Genomic DNA, 18,520 nt, shown 5'->3' with positions numbered 1-18,520 from the left:
TGTTAATAGTAGAAGCGTATACTGAATTGTTAGTATTAAAGTGCTATATATATAAATTATGCATGACATTAAAATTACCGATATACCACCCCGATATCTCACCATGATAACCAATATCTCAAATATCGGTCCTCGACCGATATCCGATACTTTTCCGCATTAACTGCTTAGGGCAACGATGGTTTAGTGTGTTGTGAAGATGTTGGCTAACTAGATGACGGTTTAGAAAAAAAAAGTATCATATTGAACGGACAAAGTTATCGATTATGATCGGATATTGTTATAAAAATCTATCCGACTGTTATAAAATCATTCAAGTTCTTTAGCAAAACCGACTTTTGAATGTATAAAATGAATTTTTAGAGATTTTGACTAGCGGTAATAATATGTTCAGAGCAACCTCTCTAGAAGTGCACAAACCGGGTATTTTCAGGAACCGGAACTGGTTTCGAATATGGCCAAGCGTCAAAACAGGTTCGGGTATAGTCAGATATTTGACGGGGTTTTCTGGGGTTTTTTTGGGTTTCGAGTAGGGATGAGTTTTTTTTCCTAAATACCCGTACCTGTTCATGTTCAGTACCCGTACTTGTACCTGTACGTGTCTATTGGGTACAGGTATGGGTATGCAAATTTACTGATTATAGGTACGAGTACTTTCGGGTACAGGTACGGGTATTACGGGTACTGGTATCCGCTAAAAAATGTATGGGTTTTTATTATGATTCCAACACTTATAACTTAACTTTCAGCAAGATTTTCAAAACATAATATATATATATGTTGAGTAAGTTCATTCTCAATTAACATGTGTATATTCATATATTGTGTATTCGTATATTTTTATTTTATTTCATGTATGTGTAATCGTGTATATAATTAAATAACATGTATTAACTTTCTCTCTTATTTTTGTATATAAATTGATGAAGCAATAAACTAAAAAAAGGAAAAAGGAAATGAATTTTATATAATTGCTGATTTGTTTCATTTTTAGTTTTGGTAATACGGTTTTGGTATTATAGATAATTGATTGTCGGTATGTACCGTTACCTAGTTCAGTAGAGATTTTTTTTTAAAAAAAAGAACAAAGAGGTACAAAGCGAGTACCGTACCCAAAGTACCTGTACCGGTACCCGTACCCGTACCTATACCCGTACCCTTGCCATATAATTCGGGTACGGGTATGGGTACCAAGATTTACTGATTTTAGGTACGGGTACTTTCGGGTACATGTACAGGTATAGGTACGGGTACGGTCCCGATCTCATCCCTAGTTTCGAGTAGGTTAGGGGCGGGTTTTGACCGGGTATTGGTGGAACCGGTTCCTCTGGTTCCCGGTACAATTCCGAGGAGAAACCCAAAGCCTAGTCCCTACCCACGTATAGGGTATTGGTGGAACCGGTTCCTCTGATGCTGCTACTTACATACTTTCTTAATCATCAGAGGTGGCTATTTAGCTAGAAAAGAATTGTATCAAACAGGTTAAAAAAATCATCAAAATTGTAATTTTAATGCATACAAGAGATGCTTCAAGCAGACGCCTATGACCCAAGATACTATTCAGAATATTACACAAGACTATTGAAAAAGACAGTCAATTCATACACAATAAACTTATTTGACAATTTTAATATTCCCATATTTCTCTTTAAATAAACATCACATCATCATTAAAGTTTTAAATAAAAAAGATTGTTTCTGGATACAATGTGCAAGAAATGAATTCAAGATTTGATAATTGAATAGCTTACAATGAATTTGTAGTGTAGATCAAGAAAGACTTAGAGTTGGTGTAACTGGTTGCTAACAACTTCCCTGCATTTGTTGGCTGAGAAAATGCTAATTGACCGTGTTCAAGAACCAAACCCGAGCAGAAACTTTTCCTGCATTCATGCTAAAAAGCTTAAGATCTTTAAACATACCCAAGTTGCAAGATAACTTCACAGGTGCCAGTTTTAATTCATTTAGGTCAAAAGAAAATAAGTTAAACTCACCCATTTAAACCTGCACGTTACTAGTTATAAAGAAGTTAACTTTTTGGAGAAAAAGCGTTTGGGTCAAAGTCAAAACCAACCCGACACCGTTTTAACATGCATGTTACTTTTTGTAACTGTCGCATGAATTGTATATAAAGATTTTTACATTTTTGGAAAAGAAGTGTTTCGGTCAAAGTCAAACATACCCAAACTGTTTCAAAATGCACGTTACTTTTTCGTAACTGCCACGTTAATTATATATAAAGTTAACTTTTTGGACAAAAAGTATTTGGGTCAAAGTCAAACCTACCTGACCCGTTTCAACCTGCATGTAACCTACCCGACCCGTTTCATCCTGCATGTTACTTTTTGTAACCTTTACATGAATTGTACATAAATATTCACATTTTTGGACAAACAGTGTTTGGGTCAAAGTCAAACCGACACGATCCGTTTCAACATGCACGTTACTTTTTGTAACTGCCATGTTAATTTTATAATAATAATAATATGATAAAGAAGTTAACTTTTTGTATAAAAACTGTTAGGGTCAAAATCAAAGTCAAACGAAGCCAACCCGACCCGTTTCAACCTGCGCATAAAACTACGACCCGCCCATTTTTAACACCCTCTAAAAGATGCTTTTTGAGATCAACTCTACCTTGTGGCCTCCAGTAAATGAGTAGCAACATGCTTTCTTCTGTTGGATGGTGTGACCCAAATTGCACGGATGCCACATACAGCTGGCAGAGCGTCTTTTTCACATATTATGGCTCCAAGAAGACCGTCTTCTGGTTTAATTCCATTTTTAGTTGACAGGTTTTTTCTCACAACTTCTCTTTGAAAACTAATGGTACCGAAATGGAGGGTGGTTGAAGTCAACTTTCCCTCTTTTCGTGTGGTAACCACATCAGATTTTTCATCTGAGTTTGAAACAAATCGATACGCCTTTTTAATCGGCTCTGCAACAAGACAGCCAGCAACCCGGCTGGAGGAGATAAAAAGATAGACCTACACGTAACGTCAAAAAGCCAAATCAAGAATATGTTTTAAGAGAATTGAAGAAAACTTAAAATAGGCACCTTACAATCTTTATGAATGATCCATCCATCTCCAAGCTCCATCTCCATCATCTTAATAACCTCCTCAACCTGTCACCATAAGTTCATTTGAAAGAGTCATCATTAATAATAATATTCTGAATATTAGGCAAACATTTCATCATTAGCAAATGCCTGTTGTACCTTTTTAATATGAGCAGGAGGATCATCATTCTGTACCAAAATAATACGCCCATTTTCTAACGACTGCATATCTATAACTCTTTCGTTACGCCAGCCCTTAAGTAAAAAAATCCATGAATGATTAAAGACTGTAAAGCTGCTGTATTTAATAAATAACCTAAACATAGCATACTACTACAAGTGTTGTAAAAATCGCAACTATTCATGGATTAATCACTAATCGGTGTGCTGCCGATGCAATTTCACCTAATCGGGCCTAAAAATAGTGGTTGATCAAAGCTGGCCCAAATCGTTCAAAATCAGTCAAATGTCGGTCAAAATATGCCAAAATAGATCAAATTTCGATCAAAATGAATCAAAATCTTGACTTTTAAGTGTTTCAAAAATTTTATTTATTAATATGATCCGATTAATTAGTTTGAAAAATTATATATAAAAGTTTTGAAAAAATTGTGCGGTGTTGTGTATATGTTGAAAAATTACATATAAAAATCCAATCTGATTAATCCCTATTAATCGCTAATCGGCACCCACACTGCCCGGGCTAGGGCCTAGTGAGTTCTACAGCACTGTCTGCTACTGATAGAAGATATAAATGTGTACCTTGAATCCAATACCATGAGTGTAATTCTTGTGATACTCTTTGTGAAGCTTGGTATCTTGTTCATCTCCAGGAACAAACTTCAATCCACAAGTTTTACAGTTACGGAACATGAAATCGGATTGACCAAAATCCAGATGAAACTGTGCATACTTCCTTTTCTTGTTTAACACGGTTTTGGAATTCATCGCCACTAACTGTTTTCCATAATCAAATTTGCTCTGATCATCCCCTTCAAGTACACCATCATTCTCACTGTATGCCAACCAATTTTGAATCAATGAAGAATTTGAGCTCCAAGAAAATTAAGAGTAACAATTCACGAAACAATAAGTAGAACTATAAACGAACCGAACTGAACAAGGCCTTGTTCATGTTTGTTCGTTAAACTTTTAGCGGAACAACAAACTATACACAAACACCGAAAGAATCAAAATTTACTTGTCCGTGTTCGTTCATTTAGGAAATGACCTTGTTTGTGAATAGTTCATGAACACAAACGAACAAGCATTGGCATAAAGATTTTTACTTGACTCGGCTAACCGAGAAATGAGAATGATTGGTGTCAACAGTTCTTTCTTTAGCATTCATTAACATTTTAATTTTACATATAAATAAATCACATAATACTCATCTATATATATTTTTATTTTACAGTTAACGATTTTATTTTCTATAAACAAGCACTTGCGAACGAGCACAAACAATGTTTTATTTTGATTTGGCTGACCGAGAATCATATTTATAATTTACGTATAAAGTAATCACATAATACTCATATATTTTTGTTTCATAACTAACAGTTTTGCTTAATTTTTTAGTGCTCTTTATTCATTAGTGATAAAAAAATATTGTTTACATCAAAACAGTAGGCAAACAGACAACAAGCCCCTTTTAAAATTTATCACTTACAAAAAAAAATAGAAAAATTTATATAACATTAGACAAATTATTATTTATTAAAATATATAAAAACTTAAAAACCTTTAATAAAATAAACATTAATGAATGGACATAAACGGATGTAAACGAACACAGTTAAACGAACACGGCCTCCATTAGTGTCCGTTCATTAATTAAACGAACGAACATAAACGAACTAATACGAAGACGAGCATACCTGTCGGTTTTCGGAGGCCGTCGCGTGTATACAATCGGAACGTCAGGTTCTCTGGTGAAATCTTCTTCTTCATGTATCAGATTATCAAATACATCTACGGCTTCAGTTTGCATCGCCGGAGAATAATTAGGTTTGAAGAATGAGTTTATCTTCGATTGCATTACTTCCAATAATAATAATAATCAAAGTGAATTAATGAATCAAATTATTATTCTTTCGATTGTTGAGTTTTTATTTTCCCGCCAAGTATAAAACCCTAATTTTGCCCCCAAAAAGTTTATTGAAATAATTTAAGCGGGTAAAGTAAAGATAATGAGTAAAATAATATTTTAGCACTTGTGTAAGGATCCCGAATTGTGACGGGAGCGTAAAACTTCAAAATAAAAGTAATGTCATAACCTTAAGGTTGGCCCGTGAGCCAGAGAAAACGGCAAGACTTTTTGGCGGGTTCACAGTTAATTAAAGCCTCCAAATAAAAAAAACACATTATTATAAAATATAATTAACAAATTTGATGCCGAAAAGCCTCGATTGTGCCACTTTGCGGCACCCTATTCGTATGTTATTTTTATTAGTTCCAGCCAGCCATAATGAAAACCTACCGAATGTGAATTTTGTTTTTGTTCTTACTTTATTATTTTGTTTTAGTTACGGTACAGTGTCGAACACGACGGAAACCAACCGAATTTGCTTAGATTCGCCGCGTTTTGTTCCGGTTCCAGTACCGTAACGAAAACCAATCGAATGTTGATTTTGTTTTTTTAGTTCCGGTACCGTAACAAACATGACAAAAACCGACTGAATTCGCGTAGACTCAACCGCCTCAACGTCCGGGAACGATGATGGTCGGGTTTTTACAAATGATTGAGTTTTACCGACCGACGTCACGCTATTGGTCCACCACAATTTTTATAACTTTTTTGTTTTATTTTTGTCTTAGTTCCGATTCAATAACGCACGTAACTGAAACCGACCGAATTCGCGTTGACTTACCGTATTAACGCTTGTGTTTTACCGACTAACCCGGCGCAACACGCCGAGAAAAAACACTAGCTATATATAAAATGGCCATAAAAGAACCACAAAATCTCATTCTGATCTGATAGCAATCATAACTATTGCTAGAATGTATATCACGAGTTCAAAATTTGTAGCAAGTGTTTTTTTTATTATCATTTTTTTTCATAACAGTCATGAAAGACTCACAAAAACTCATTCTAATTTAGGCCTTCAAACTCGTTGAGTTGACCCTGCTAACACCTTGCGCGCAACAAATGAATATATTAAAGGTTGTAAACGAGAAATTTCAAAACTTAATACAAGAGAGAGAGAGAGAGAGAGAGAGAGAGCGTCATAATAATTAGTGTAGAGAGGCCGATAAAAATAAAGATGTAGCAGTTTGTTAAATGAAAATATAAAACATAAAAAAGTAAAAAAGGTTAAAGAAAAAAAACGGAACACTATACATATTTCGCATAACTATGTTTTGAATGAAATTTACATAAAAACAAATAAAACTGAACGCGTCACAACGATACACAGAATTTTATAAATTATCATATTTTTTAGGTCATGTGAGAAAAACATGCACAAATCAAATAATTGTTAAATCGATGGGTTGAAAGTGTAATTTTACTTAAGCATAAGTAGTACATATTTTAATTTGTGGGCGATATAATAAAAGCATTAGTTCAACTGATGTGAGGGAAGGCAAGGCCTAAAGTTTGGAATACAATCCCAACCAACTTTTATCGCACTGGGCCTTTGTCGACGGATAACGGGTTTGTAGAAATAAAAAGACTTGCAGAAAAGGGGGGGGGGGGATAAAGAAGAAAGGGCAAGTGCAAGAGTTAGGAGCGGGAAGCAGGAGGGAGACAGGAGTGTGCAAAAACCATCCCACCCTTTCGGTAGGCGGAATGAATGAGCGGTTGGGGAAGCCTCATCCCTCGTCAAAATGCATCAAAACCAAAGATTTAAACAAAAGGTAACAGTAACATAGATCGGAGAGGTTATAAGCTATATGTTTACATTTATTTTATACTTCTCATTTAACTTTCACTCCCTTCTCACTGCAACCTTTGTAGTTCATCCCTCAAAACCTATAATCAAGTGTTATTAGAACAAGTTTCTAAGAGCATTCTCATCCTATCCTCTAAAATTATGTATTGGGAGTTTGTAAATTATAAAACGAAGAGAAAAATTTAGTGATTTTTTGTAAATTTGGAGAAACATTTGAAGAACCTACTTATTTTTTAATATTTATTGTGAATAGAAAAGAGAAAAAACTGTAATGATAAAAGTATAAAAAATATTATTTAATTAAACAGGAGAGAGAAATGTAGTGTTTTTTAATGTAATCATAGAGATAAAAATGTAGTGTTTTTTAGTTTAATCATAAAGATAAAGATGGGGAATGGGGAATGAGATGAGAATGCTCTTAAGGTGTCTTTATATGGTTAAAAATAAGTGTGAAATAAAACAGATTTAGCAACCCAACATTAAAGTTGCAAAAAAACATCCACAAATGATCAACCATCCTAAATTTATCATAAAGCGAAAAAACACCATAAACATGGTGAGCAGTATTTAGGTCCAAACATAAAACATGCAAGCAGAATCATCCTAAACATTCAGATAACAGTTGATTCCTAGAGCCAAAACATACCAACATCAACCTAAAGTTGTTCAGGCCAACAAACTTATGCACAGAACTACCATGTCTGAAGAACGATAAAAACCACTTAACAGAAGAACATAGAGTTGCAAACATTCTCCTGCAGTTTGGGCAACTGAGGAACCGGCACTGCACTAGCTGACGTAACACCAGTACCACCATGGCTCGAAGATGTCTCGGAGTGGTCCTCAAATTTCATGAACTGCGACATCTGTGTAGCTGCCAAATGCGCGTAGCAAATCGGTGCAACTGTTTATAAACAAAATAGAATATCATCAGTTGATGGTAAACTGAGGTGTTTAGAATATAGCAAGCTCAGGCTCTGTTTTAGACCGCGGAAATATTGAGCTCGAGGCTGACTTGGTTTTAAACTGAGCTGGCTTGGCTTGGTTTTAACTTGCCCATATCAAGAATCTAAGAGGTATAAAATCTACCTTTTTTTAAAATTATTTTAATATTATATCACATGTTTATAAAATATATTAAAAGTAAAATAATCCGAGACAAACACAGCCATGCTAACGAGCAAGCCAGTCCGGTTCATTGAGAAACAAGGCAAGCTAAGCTCGCTTTCTATCCGAGCCGGCTTGGCTCGGCTCGTTTTAATCCAAGCCAAGCGAGCTTTTTGAACCAAACTAAGCTCAGATGCTAAAATAGAATACAACTTACCAACAGAGATTGCAGTAGTGCTCCTCTGGTAACTGTAATAATTAAAAGCAAGAAAATGAAAACAGGTTCAGAAGATATGACATACATAAATTCCTAAATACTAAATACAATATAATATTATACAAGACAAACTTACACATAGGACAGCGAGTGCACAAGTTCCTGAAGATCATCAGGTGAGAATCCAATCTCATCAAACAGAACATGATAATGTGTAGGCCTGGTAGTCCCCTGTTATTCATATATTTCATGTGAATAAAATATACCAAAGCGTTTATCGTTCAATTTCCAAAATGTAACTTTCCATCTACAGTTTGGAAGCAAAAGGTTTAGAACACTTACAATCATCCCAGCATGAGCACACATGTAAAAATCATTGTTTCGGGGATGGCAAACCTTGTTATCGATCACAGTACCTGTGAAAACAAACAGCATATTGATGATCAGATAACTAAAATTAAATTATAATGGTAAATAAAATATCAGGAGAATTACCAGGGGGGACATTATCAGGAGATCCTTGCTGGAAGAACTTTGTGTGGTGATTCTTCTGAGCAATTATCAGCAGAAACTTTGGGCACCATTTCTCATCTAGAAACTTGCACGCCTGCACCGTTTGAATGAATATAAAAAAGGTTCCATTTTTATTAAGAAAAATATATGCTGGACAAACCTCAATGATCTGGTCTAGTTCAATATTGAGAACTTGGCTAAATTGAGATTCACTCACACCGTCCCTACAAAATTAAGCACAAAATAACTAAATTGATTTCACTAATGTCTAAAATATAATAATACCACAAGACAACATATAAACTTTATCTGCTATTGTCATGAGTATAAACTCAAATATAAATATGATTGGCAGAACCTTTATAGAATATATATATATATATATAATAAATAACCAAAAGCATTTCCTGCTTGTTTGTAATCCAGTTTTATGAAAATAATATCTAAATATTAAAACTGGCATTCCATACAAAAAATAAAACAAACTAGAAACCAAAATTGTTTACTTAGAATAACCAAACAATGCCTAATGTGCACTATCTCAGAAATTAAAAGCATCAGTAATTGGAGTTGTTAAAATGTTCTTGAGAACAAAAATTGTAATGTTAAAATAAATAAAACTTTCACGTCAACACTGTCAAGTGTTAAACATGAGTATTAACAAAGCCATTTAATTATCAAAAGCATTTACCTGAAGATAATAATCTGGTCAGGCTTTCGCTTGCCAGAGCTCATATAGAAGTCGAGCAGAACCTCCCTGTCAAAAAAAAATGTTTATTAGCACCCAACACTATTTTCAAAATATTTTAGCAAAAAATATTTATTTAAAACCAAAAAAAGGTGACCCACTTCATTATGCCAGCATCCTCGGTGTCAGAAACCTTCTTGAACAAAGAGTCAACCATTTCAACTTTTGGAGACTGGGTGCGAACAGAAGCTCTATAGCGCGAGATCGATGGCCATTGACGTGAACTAACCACCTGCATAGATGATGAAAGCAGTAAAATTCATGCAGCAAATTTTAAAACAAAAAAACATAAAGAAAAAACAATCAGTAAAGTTACCGCTGCAATTGAGGGCACATCAGATTGACCAGGCTGACCATGAGACACATCCATTCCAAGAATGAGTGTTGGTGATGTGGATACAATTGGAATAGCATGATTATGCTCGACAACTAACATAGAGTTCAACCCTCCCAGCTGCATGCAAGTACAGATCAAATATTACTTTCGAAAATTCATAAACCTATTAATAAACAGACTAAATATTACAAATTGTTACTTTTGCGTTTATCTTCAGCAGAACATTCGTCAAATACTGATCATTGACTCTCGTGGGAGCAATGCACTGGGTCACAATACCAAAGTCTGCAAGGCACTTCTTCTTCCATGGACCTATAGAGTTGCATTACAGCATTTTTTCAGTAAAAAATCATTTCTAAAAAAATCTAAAATATATACTAAAGGGTAAATAAAGAGTAGAAACTGACCATAGAGATCAGAATTCTTCCTCTCAGGTAACAAGCAAAGGAGAAACTGAGGAGCTCCAGGAAGTTTAGACTGAATGAAGTCAAACATTTTCTCAACTCTAATAACAGGTGGGCCCCGCCTATTTTGAGGGCTTTCCTCAAACACATCAAATGGCTCATCAATTTTCTACAAATTAAAAGAAAAGGGCATAAACGTAAGTTAATCGAATGTGTTGGCTAAACCAGACAAAAGGATTCAAATAAAAAGATCAAAATTAGAACATACAATCCCTTTCATGCCTCCACATTTAATCAGATCCCTCACAAGAGCGCGGATGTCGCAACGAGCTGAAAAGTTGGCAACAGCCCACTTTTCGATTTTTGTGGGATCAACTAGTTTCTGTTTGAACCAAAAAAGAAAAATTTCAGTTTATTGTATACTCAGAGGACCATAAAACAATTAAAACAATCACCTTGTTGTTAAAGTTCCATCTCCCGTTCCTTGTGAAGAAATCTTCGCCATTGCCCGCTTTAAGCTGAGATTTAACAAATAGTACATCAATCCATCAAACTTTAAAAAAACTAAAAATTACAAGATCAAATAAATAAAATAATAAAACAAAAACAAATACCTTTGGTGCTGTAAGAATACGGCCATCAACTTGTGTAAAGTCTTTGCTTATTTTGACGCCACAAGATCTCAACAACGGCTCATCGTCATACTTATTGTCTCTCAGAGCCTGAAAATACACAAAGTAAGCATCTTTTAAAAACCAAAATGTACTCAATATAACATGTTAAGTCGAGCCATACCTCATTCAGAACTCTCATTCTTTCTTGAGGTTTTTGCCTAGATTTCTCCACCAAAGAGGCTCGCTGCAATGTGTTGAGTGCTTTCGTGTAGCGTTGCAAAGAGACCAAAGTACAGAACTTTAAAAAAAAACCCAGCAGTTAGATGAGGATTCACGAAAACAATCCAGCAATTTTAAACAAATGAAGTCACATTTTTGTACCTCAATAGGAAGAAATATTGGCTTTTTTGGCTTCCCAACATTAATACACGGCAAGTCTCCAGAATATTGCAAGTTCATTTTGCGATAATTCACAAAATAGTCATACACAGTAACCTCCATTGTCTCAAATTCACCATTCTCATCTTTAGTCTTTTGCCTCAGTGAAAACCTACAAAAAGTTAAATTTTTACTTGAACCCATGTTCTCGTGCCATATAATCAATAAACACAAATGAGAAAAAACATACAGCTGCTGATTGCATGGCTTCTCACTTAATCCAGTTATCTTGTACTCGGTGTTAGTCTCATTGTTTTTAATCCTAAGGTTCTTTAGGGTGCGCTTTGCCTGTCGACAGTAAACTGTATTGTTAGATAAATGCAAAATAGTACACGAAACTGGAATTGGAATTGTTTATTAATTATTACCTTTGCCCAGTCAACGGAATAGGGATCCTTGACATTTTGATTAACAATCAGAAAATCAACCACCGGTCCAGGTTGGATAATCATGGTAGTTGACACATCTGATGATCAAGGAATAACTGTTAAGTCATCATCGTATGTTATAATTTAAATGATGATCAAGGAATAACTGTTGTGTCAAATCATGATCGTATGTTATAATTTAAATGTTTGAAAGTGAAGCTAATTCAGTAAGATTTACCGATGTTCAGGGATAGACCACCCTGAGATGTACGGAAACTTGAATGGAAGCCACGGCACCCAAGCACACCACCTCCAACATCAGCAAAATTCTTCACATCATTGTGGAAAAATGATTGGCGAACAAGCAAGCAGCCCCTGGTTTTAGATTATAAAATGTTACAAAAATGAAAGTTAATTGTTTACAGAGTCATTAATTAAATCTGTTTAGAAATACAGTATTCATTGGTCAACGGCATCTGTTTTCTACTTATTTATTAAAAGTATTATACTTATTTATTAAAAAGTTGTTCTGTGTGTTAAGCAAGCACTCGAACATTTAGTTCAAACTAGTTGTACATATTTTGAGTCAATAGTCACCTTGTAAATCCGTTCAGTCAAAATTCACATTACTAATGCAAGCTACTTATCATGTTATAACACACTATATATTCTTAATTCTAAATAATAAAAAGCATTCATCTTGGCACGACCCGCATAGAAAATTCCCGGTATTTATCTCAGCCCATCCATCAAGAGCCCGTATTGCCACCTCTATTCAGGTTTAAACTTACTGTTCGGCTGCATGTTGCCTTAAGATGATATCAAGCACCCTCAAGGCTTCTTGTGAGTTTTCAGATTCCTGGCCTCTTAAAGCTTGTGCAATTGCCTGCATTGGGATTTTAGCAGCAAAACTCAACTCCACTTTAAAAGTTTTCGATTGATACGAACGGCGAACTCTTTTCTTGTCAGTATCATTGTCAGGGCTAGCATTTCCATTGTTCCTGAAAATTCAAACGCACAACAGTCAAAACTAATAACATCTTATTTCAAACTAAAACTGCATTCGCGATGTTTGTAAATACTCAAAACGTACCTATTGGAATTCATACTATCAAGTACGACAGTGAACTCGAGTTTATTCCTAGGAAGTGCACCGACAGTAAACAAACTCTTCTCTCCATCATAAGCAAACTCTTTTCCATCGAGTTCAGATTTGTAAGTTTCATGAACTTTATCGAGCACTTTTCGGCCCACACCTTTTGCATCTACAGGACGACCATCTTCATAGAAAAGTGCCACCTGTTTGGTAAAAGAAATTCTAACAAATTTAATCCTTAAACCAAGTAAATTGTGATCTAAATAAAAATAGACAAATATTATTTAGGCCTTACTCAATGTTAAAAGATTAGTACATTTTTATCATCAGTCAATGTTAGTCAACTCGAAATAAATTTCCAATAGCTGATCAGATTAATCGAATGTTGTTCAGATTAATGGAATTAACATAAAATTGAATATATGATAACTAATTTCCACCAAAGTGACTAAAATAATGTTGATTACCAAAGCTATGATCCCTGAAACAAGTAACAATGAGGCTCTTGGATACTAAGAGAACGAAAAACGTACACTGTAGTGGAAAAAGAATCCATCAACGTTAGAAACATGGACTTTGAAGTGATTGGTCAAAATCTGGGCTTTTTGACCTTTGCTGGCAAGTCCCCGACGAGCCATGGGGACTCGCATAACCTTCTTCTTGGTTTCTGGCTCAGCCTTAATTGGAACGACATCTTCAGGAACAGGGGGCGGTGGTGGTAAAGAATCTGTAGCACCATTTCCTCCTTCTGAATCCATATTTAGATTACTATAAAGTAACAAAAGAAAATAACAAGTCAACAACTCCAAAAACTGCAATATCATACAGACGGCGTTTAGAAAAAGTCTAAAAATACAAACACGATTGCAAATCAACATAGGACGAATGTTTTGTCAGCCGTAAATGATATGTCATCTTTTAAAGAAGTCAAAACAGCACATTGACATTTGTTGATGGTAGTTTTCAATTGTAAACATGATTTTAAAACACAAGTAAGAAAATCTAATCTGGTCTTTATCAAAAATGAAAAATTAAATGTTCTCAAAGGAGGATAATAAACCAAAGCTATATTAAACATCTTAAAATAAAAATAATTTTGAGGAAGCATGAACAGAGCAATATAAATAACTGTCCCAATGTATTTTTTTGTAAGATCATGAAGATAAATGTGACCACACAAAAGGAAGGTAAAGATGCACACGATCTGAAAACACTTTTAGAATTATCAAATTAGACATTAAATGCTTAATGAATCCACAAAAACACATCAAATAAACTAATAACTGATAAGTATGCACATAATATAAAAGCCAGAATCTGAACATGTCTAAACACACAACACGCAACAGAGATAGTAAATAGGACTCTGTATATGGTATACCTCAACGACACACCCTTGCTTAGAGAGCAAGAAAAGGGCCAAAACCCTGAGAAAACAATCAAACAGACAAAACACGAGTTAGCACTAGTAAATTAAACCAGAATAATCACACGCACAAAAAACAAACCAGATTTTGCTGGTCTCATTTACAGAGCAAAATATCTCACCTAATTAACAGAGAGAACGACGTATAAAAACACTATAAACTATAAACTAGATATTATCAATCAAACTTCAATTATAACACCTAATTAGCACCACGAACAATGTAAACAACGATTAAAACCTAAAATCCCTAGAAAACACACAACACTACACTATTTAACATGATTTTAAGCTTTAGAGAGAGAAAATTGATGCAATAACCGTCCGGTGATGTATAAACAGGTACGATTCACAGAATCAACACTCAAACTGCAAAATATCTCACATAACTAACAGCTATAACGACGAACAACAACCCTAGATACGAAAAACCTCATCTAAACTGAAAATCAGCAATCAAACTTCAAATATAACACCTAATTAGCACCACAAACCACATACACCACGAGTAAAAACTAACAACTCTAGAAAACACACAATATTACACGATTTACACGAATATTAAGCGTACGGTGATGTATAAACAGGTAAAATTTACATAATCATCGATGAAATTGCAACATATCTCACCTAACTAACAGCAATAACAAAAAACACACAACATTACATTATATAACATGATTTTAAGCTTTAGAGACAGAAAATCGATGCAATAAGTGTACGGTGATGTATAAACAGGTACGATTTACAGAGTCAACGCTCAAACTGTAAAATATCTCACCTAACTAACAGCTATAAGTCTATAACAACGAATAATAGCCCTAGAAACAAATAACCTCTTATAAACTAGAAATCATCGATCAAACTTCAAATATAACACTTACTAACAACGAATAAACACCACGAACCACGTAAACAACGATTAAAACTTAAAAACCGTAAAAAACACACAACATTACACTATGTACACTGATTTCAAGCTTCAGAGACAGAAAAACGATGCAATAAGCGTACGATTGTGTATAAACAGGTACGATTTACAGGATCGTTGATCTAATTGCAAAATATCTCACCGAATTAACAACGAGAACGAAGAAAACGAAGAGTTAAAACCCTAATAATAATAAGAATAATAATAATAATAATGGAGAGTGGGAGTGAGTATTTATCGGTAGGTGGTTATAATGGGGATAGTGACGTGTTTGTTCCACGCGCTCCTTGTGCGTGCGTCATAACCTCCACGTATTATTGAAAGGTGCACGATCTTTATTTATTTTTTACCTTCTAATAATAAAGTAAAAGATTTTTTATAACAAATTGTGTTTTTGTTATTTTGAAGATTTCTTTGATGTATATTTTGATGTTGATCTTTTGGTTGTTTTATAAAAGTGTTTTTTTCTTATAAAAATGCTTTATGTATAGGTGTAAAGTTTAATTAATTAGAATAAAAAAAATCTAGTATTCGACTTTTAATAGTCAGTTAGGAAGACGGTAATGTGTTTTATTTAAGATGTGATACTCGTATAATGATCTATTTTATAGTTGCAGGTAATAAAAAGTTATAAAAATAAAAATACAGGTTAAATAAATAAATTTCTTTAAATTGGAATAAAATAAAAAGAAAATAAGCCAAGTGGTAAAGTAAAGAAACAATAAAATAAATGAGAACAGCAAAGAAAGTTATTTTACTTATAGTTAGAGTATTCCCAATTTATTTTATATATTTTTCTATATAATTTAACTAAAGAATACAATTTTATAAATTTATTTATATTTTTAAAAATCTTTCACTATCTATTCCCAATTCATATCCATAAATTTTATTTTTTTTATTTTTTTCTCTTTTGTTTTATTATAGAGCAATTGGTGATTAAAAATAGTTGATACATTTTAGGATTTTACTTTAGTTGTCATATAACTCATCCATATAATAGGAAATGAATTGGAAATGTGCTTTTGATAATGTTCTCATAATTTATTCTAAATTATATGGATTTGACAACTTTAGACAATGGGCTGAAAAGGCTCTTAATGTTTAACATTGCTCTAAAGTCTATGGTCTTAAATTATAAATATCAAAAGACACAAGTCTAGTATTTGATCTATGGATCTTTGATTTATCAATAGCTAAACAGTGTAGTATAGGAACTTAAGAAAAATGATATTGAAACATTGTCTTACATATTTCATATTTTTATGGTTGATTGTTGAATATGTTAGTCATTTTATTTTTATACACTTTATAGTTTCAAACAAGTTTTGTGACATGAGAGATTCGATGTACTTCATTCGCTTTTTCAATTTGCACAAAGTAGAAAAGAGAAGGTAAAGTAGAGAAATGTCAAAGCGTTAGAAAATTGTAACAAATGCTTGCACGGTTGTACTAAAGTTACTATATAACCTTTAATGTGGTAATAGTCATCGTTTTATATACAGGATAATGTAATTATTGACTTTAAGTAATTGGCATTACTTTCAACGCTACATAATCGTATATGGATATAACCTTATATGGTATTAGGAATATAAGTTTTTATGAAAACGTAACGTTTGATTTTGTAATTAAGATGTAAATGATTGCATCCCCTAATTTGGATGATAATAAAGACTTAAATGGCTTGTCACATCTTATATCTATTCTTTATGTCTCATTATAGGTGTCTTTACTACTAGCAATAATGTAGAATAAATAAAGTTAATACATCTCCAATTTGTGTATGATTTTTTCGGTTGTGTTATCTTGGTGGCAGTGAAGTCTCTCTTATAACACGCTTATCACCTTTTCCTAACCCCAAATTTGATTCTATAAGAGTGTTGTTTGATTTGAACATGTGATACTAGTTAGTTGTATATATACTTCGCATATTTCATCCAATTTCATTATCATTTGTTATTAGAGTTAAGTGTCATTTTAGTACATGTGGTTTGATCAACTACGCAACTTTAGTACTTTTTTTGAATTTTTCGCAACTGGCTACTTCATGTTTCAAAAACTGGTCATTTTAGTACTTTTTCGTAACTCCGTTTAATTTGTCCGTTAAGTCAATGACATAATTGAGGACACTTTGGTAATTTCATTATTTTCTTTATTTCTTTTAACACCCCTCCCCCCCCCCCCCAATATACCAGTAAACCCTAAATCCCTAATATCAACCAATCCAAACTCTAAATCCCCAAATTAAAAGCCCCTATCTCCTCCATCGATCCTCGCCGGAAAAACGCACCCAACCACCGTCGCACCCCCTTCTACTCGCCGGAAAAACTCAGTCCCGTTGAGTTCTTAATAATTAGAAGATTTTTTTATAAGTTCATTGAATAAGTTCTATTTACTCAATCAATTTTCCCCTCCTCTTTTGTTTGTCCACCACTTTTATAGTATTTTATATTTATAGTATACGTAATTATGTATACGTAATTATTTATTATGATAAGGTAATATAATAATAAGAAAAAAATACGTAATAACTCTAAAAAACGTTCTGATACGTCTCTAAAAAATCGGAAAAAAAAACTAGGAATGTTTGACGAACAGTATAAGATAAAGAATCATTATTATTTCGACACAAGAAAAGGGTGTGAAAAATCCTTTTATTGTGTCGAAGACTAGTAAGACGAATAACCCCTCCCATAAATATTTGTTCCCTTCATTTATCCGTTCTATTTCGCGTTTCCTTTTGGATAGGATCTAGCCAAAGTAAATTGTATTAGAATCAAATGCATTTTATGACATTTCAATCTCACAATAGCAACATAATAACATCACCCCGGTTTTTTGAAAAAAAAAAACAAACAAACAAACAAAAAAATAAAGAGGGGGTCAAGTCAAACAGTCTTCTTCACAATCTACATACTATGGCTAGGAATATGGTACAAGGAATTACCGGCATTTCGTAGAAAAATAGTATAAAAAGGGCTTTTTATAATTTCTTTTTTTATATCATAATTACTAAAAAGAATTTGGTTCTTTTTAAAAACTTGATGTCGATAAATGCGCGAGTTTAGAAATTCATTTCGGACAATTGAACCTTCTCGAACTGCTTCTTTTTAAGAACCAAAAATATTTGTGCCAAAATAACAGATGCGAAGAAGAACAAAAGGCCTTGTACACGTAATGGATCTTGCAGTACTATTTCTGCATCTCCCTGACCAAATCCGCCCACATTAGGATTACTTGTCAACGGTTGATCCAATTTGATAGATTCGCCTTCTGAAACAAGAAGTTCTGGCCCCGGAGGGATAATATCAACCACTTGACGTCCATCCGATGCATCCGCTATGGTTATTTCGTATCC

At 33.7% G+C, this 18,520-nt stretch overlaps 2 protein-coding genes across 2 annotated transcripts; both read right to left on the bottom strand.

Annotated features, from left to right (window-relative positions):
- Positions 1-1,631: 1,631 nt before the first annotated feature.
- LOC143612785 (protein CHROMOSOME TRANSMISSION FIDELITY 7-like) lies at positions 1,632-5,165 on the bottom strand. Its single transcript, XM_077086685.1, has 6 exons — positions 4,942-5,165; positions 3,824-4,076; positions 3,221-3,316; positions 3,059-3,127; positions 2,638-2,987; positions 1,632-1,883 (listed from the first exon to the last, which is right to left on the bottom strand). The coding sequence occupies exons 1-6, from the start codon at positions 5,100-5,102 to the stop codon at positions 1,748-1,750; spliced, it is 1,065 nt and encodes a 354-aa protein (XP_076942800.1). The 5' UTR covers positions 5,103-5,165; the 3' UTR covers positions 1,632-1,747.
- A 2,315-nt stretch (positions 5,166-7,480) lies between these two features.
- LOC143612783 (protein argonaute 4-like) lies at positions 7,481-15,352 on the bottom strand. The gene is made up of 24 exons (XM_077086683.1): positions 15,302-15,352; positions 14,184-14,229; positions 13,336-13,570; positions 12,800-13,005; positions 12,498-12,707; positions 11,945-12,081; positions 11,707-11,804; positions 11,529-11,626; positions 11,282-11,450; positions 11,082-11,198; positions 10,901-11,008; positions 10,742-10,804; positions 10,555-10,668; positions 10,290-10,455; positions 10,082-10,194; positions 9,862-9,999; positions 9,647-9,777; positions 9,489-9,554; positions 8,958-9,021; positions 8,780-8,891; positions 8,627-8,700; positions 8,421-8,515; positions 8,285-8,316; positions 7,481-7,864 (listed from the first exon to the last, which is right to left on the bottom strand). Exons 3-24 carry the CDS (start codon positions 13,558-13,560, stop codon positions 7,683-7,685), a joined length of 2,718 nt encoding a protein of 905 aa, XP_076942798.1. The 5' UTR covers positions 13,561-13,570; positions 14,184-14,229; positions 15,302-15,352; the 3' UTR covers positions 7,481-7,682.
- Between the last annotated feature and the right edge of the window lie 3,168 nt (positions 15,353-18,520).

Source organism: Bidens hawaiensis, unplaced genomic scaffold (assembly GCF_021521415.1).
Source record: "Bidens hawaiensis isolate Kalapana, Puna unplaced genomic scaffold, B.hawaiensis_p1.1 tig00035550_1, whole genome shotgun sequence".
NCBI lineage: Eukaryota > Viridiplantae > Streptophyta > Magnoliopsida > Asterales > Asteraceae > Bidens > Bidens hawaiensis.
The sequence above is the reverse complement of the archived record's forward strand: the minus strand, read 5'-3'. Positions and strand labels throughout refer to the sequence as shown.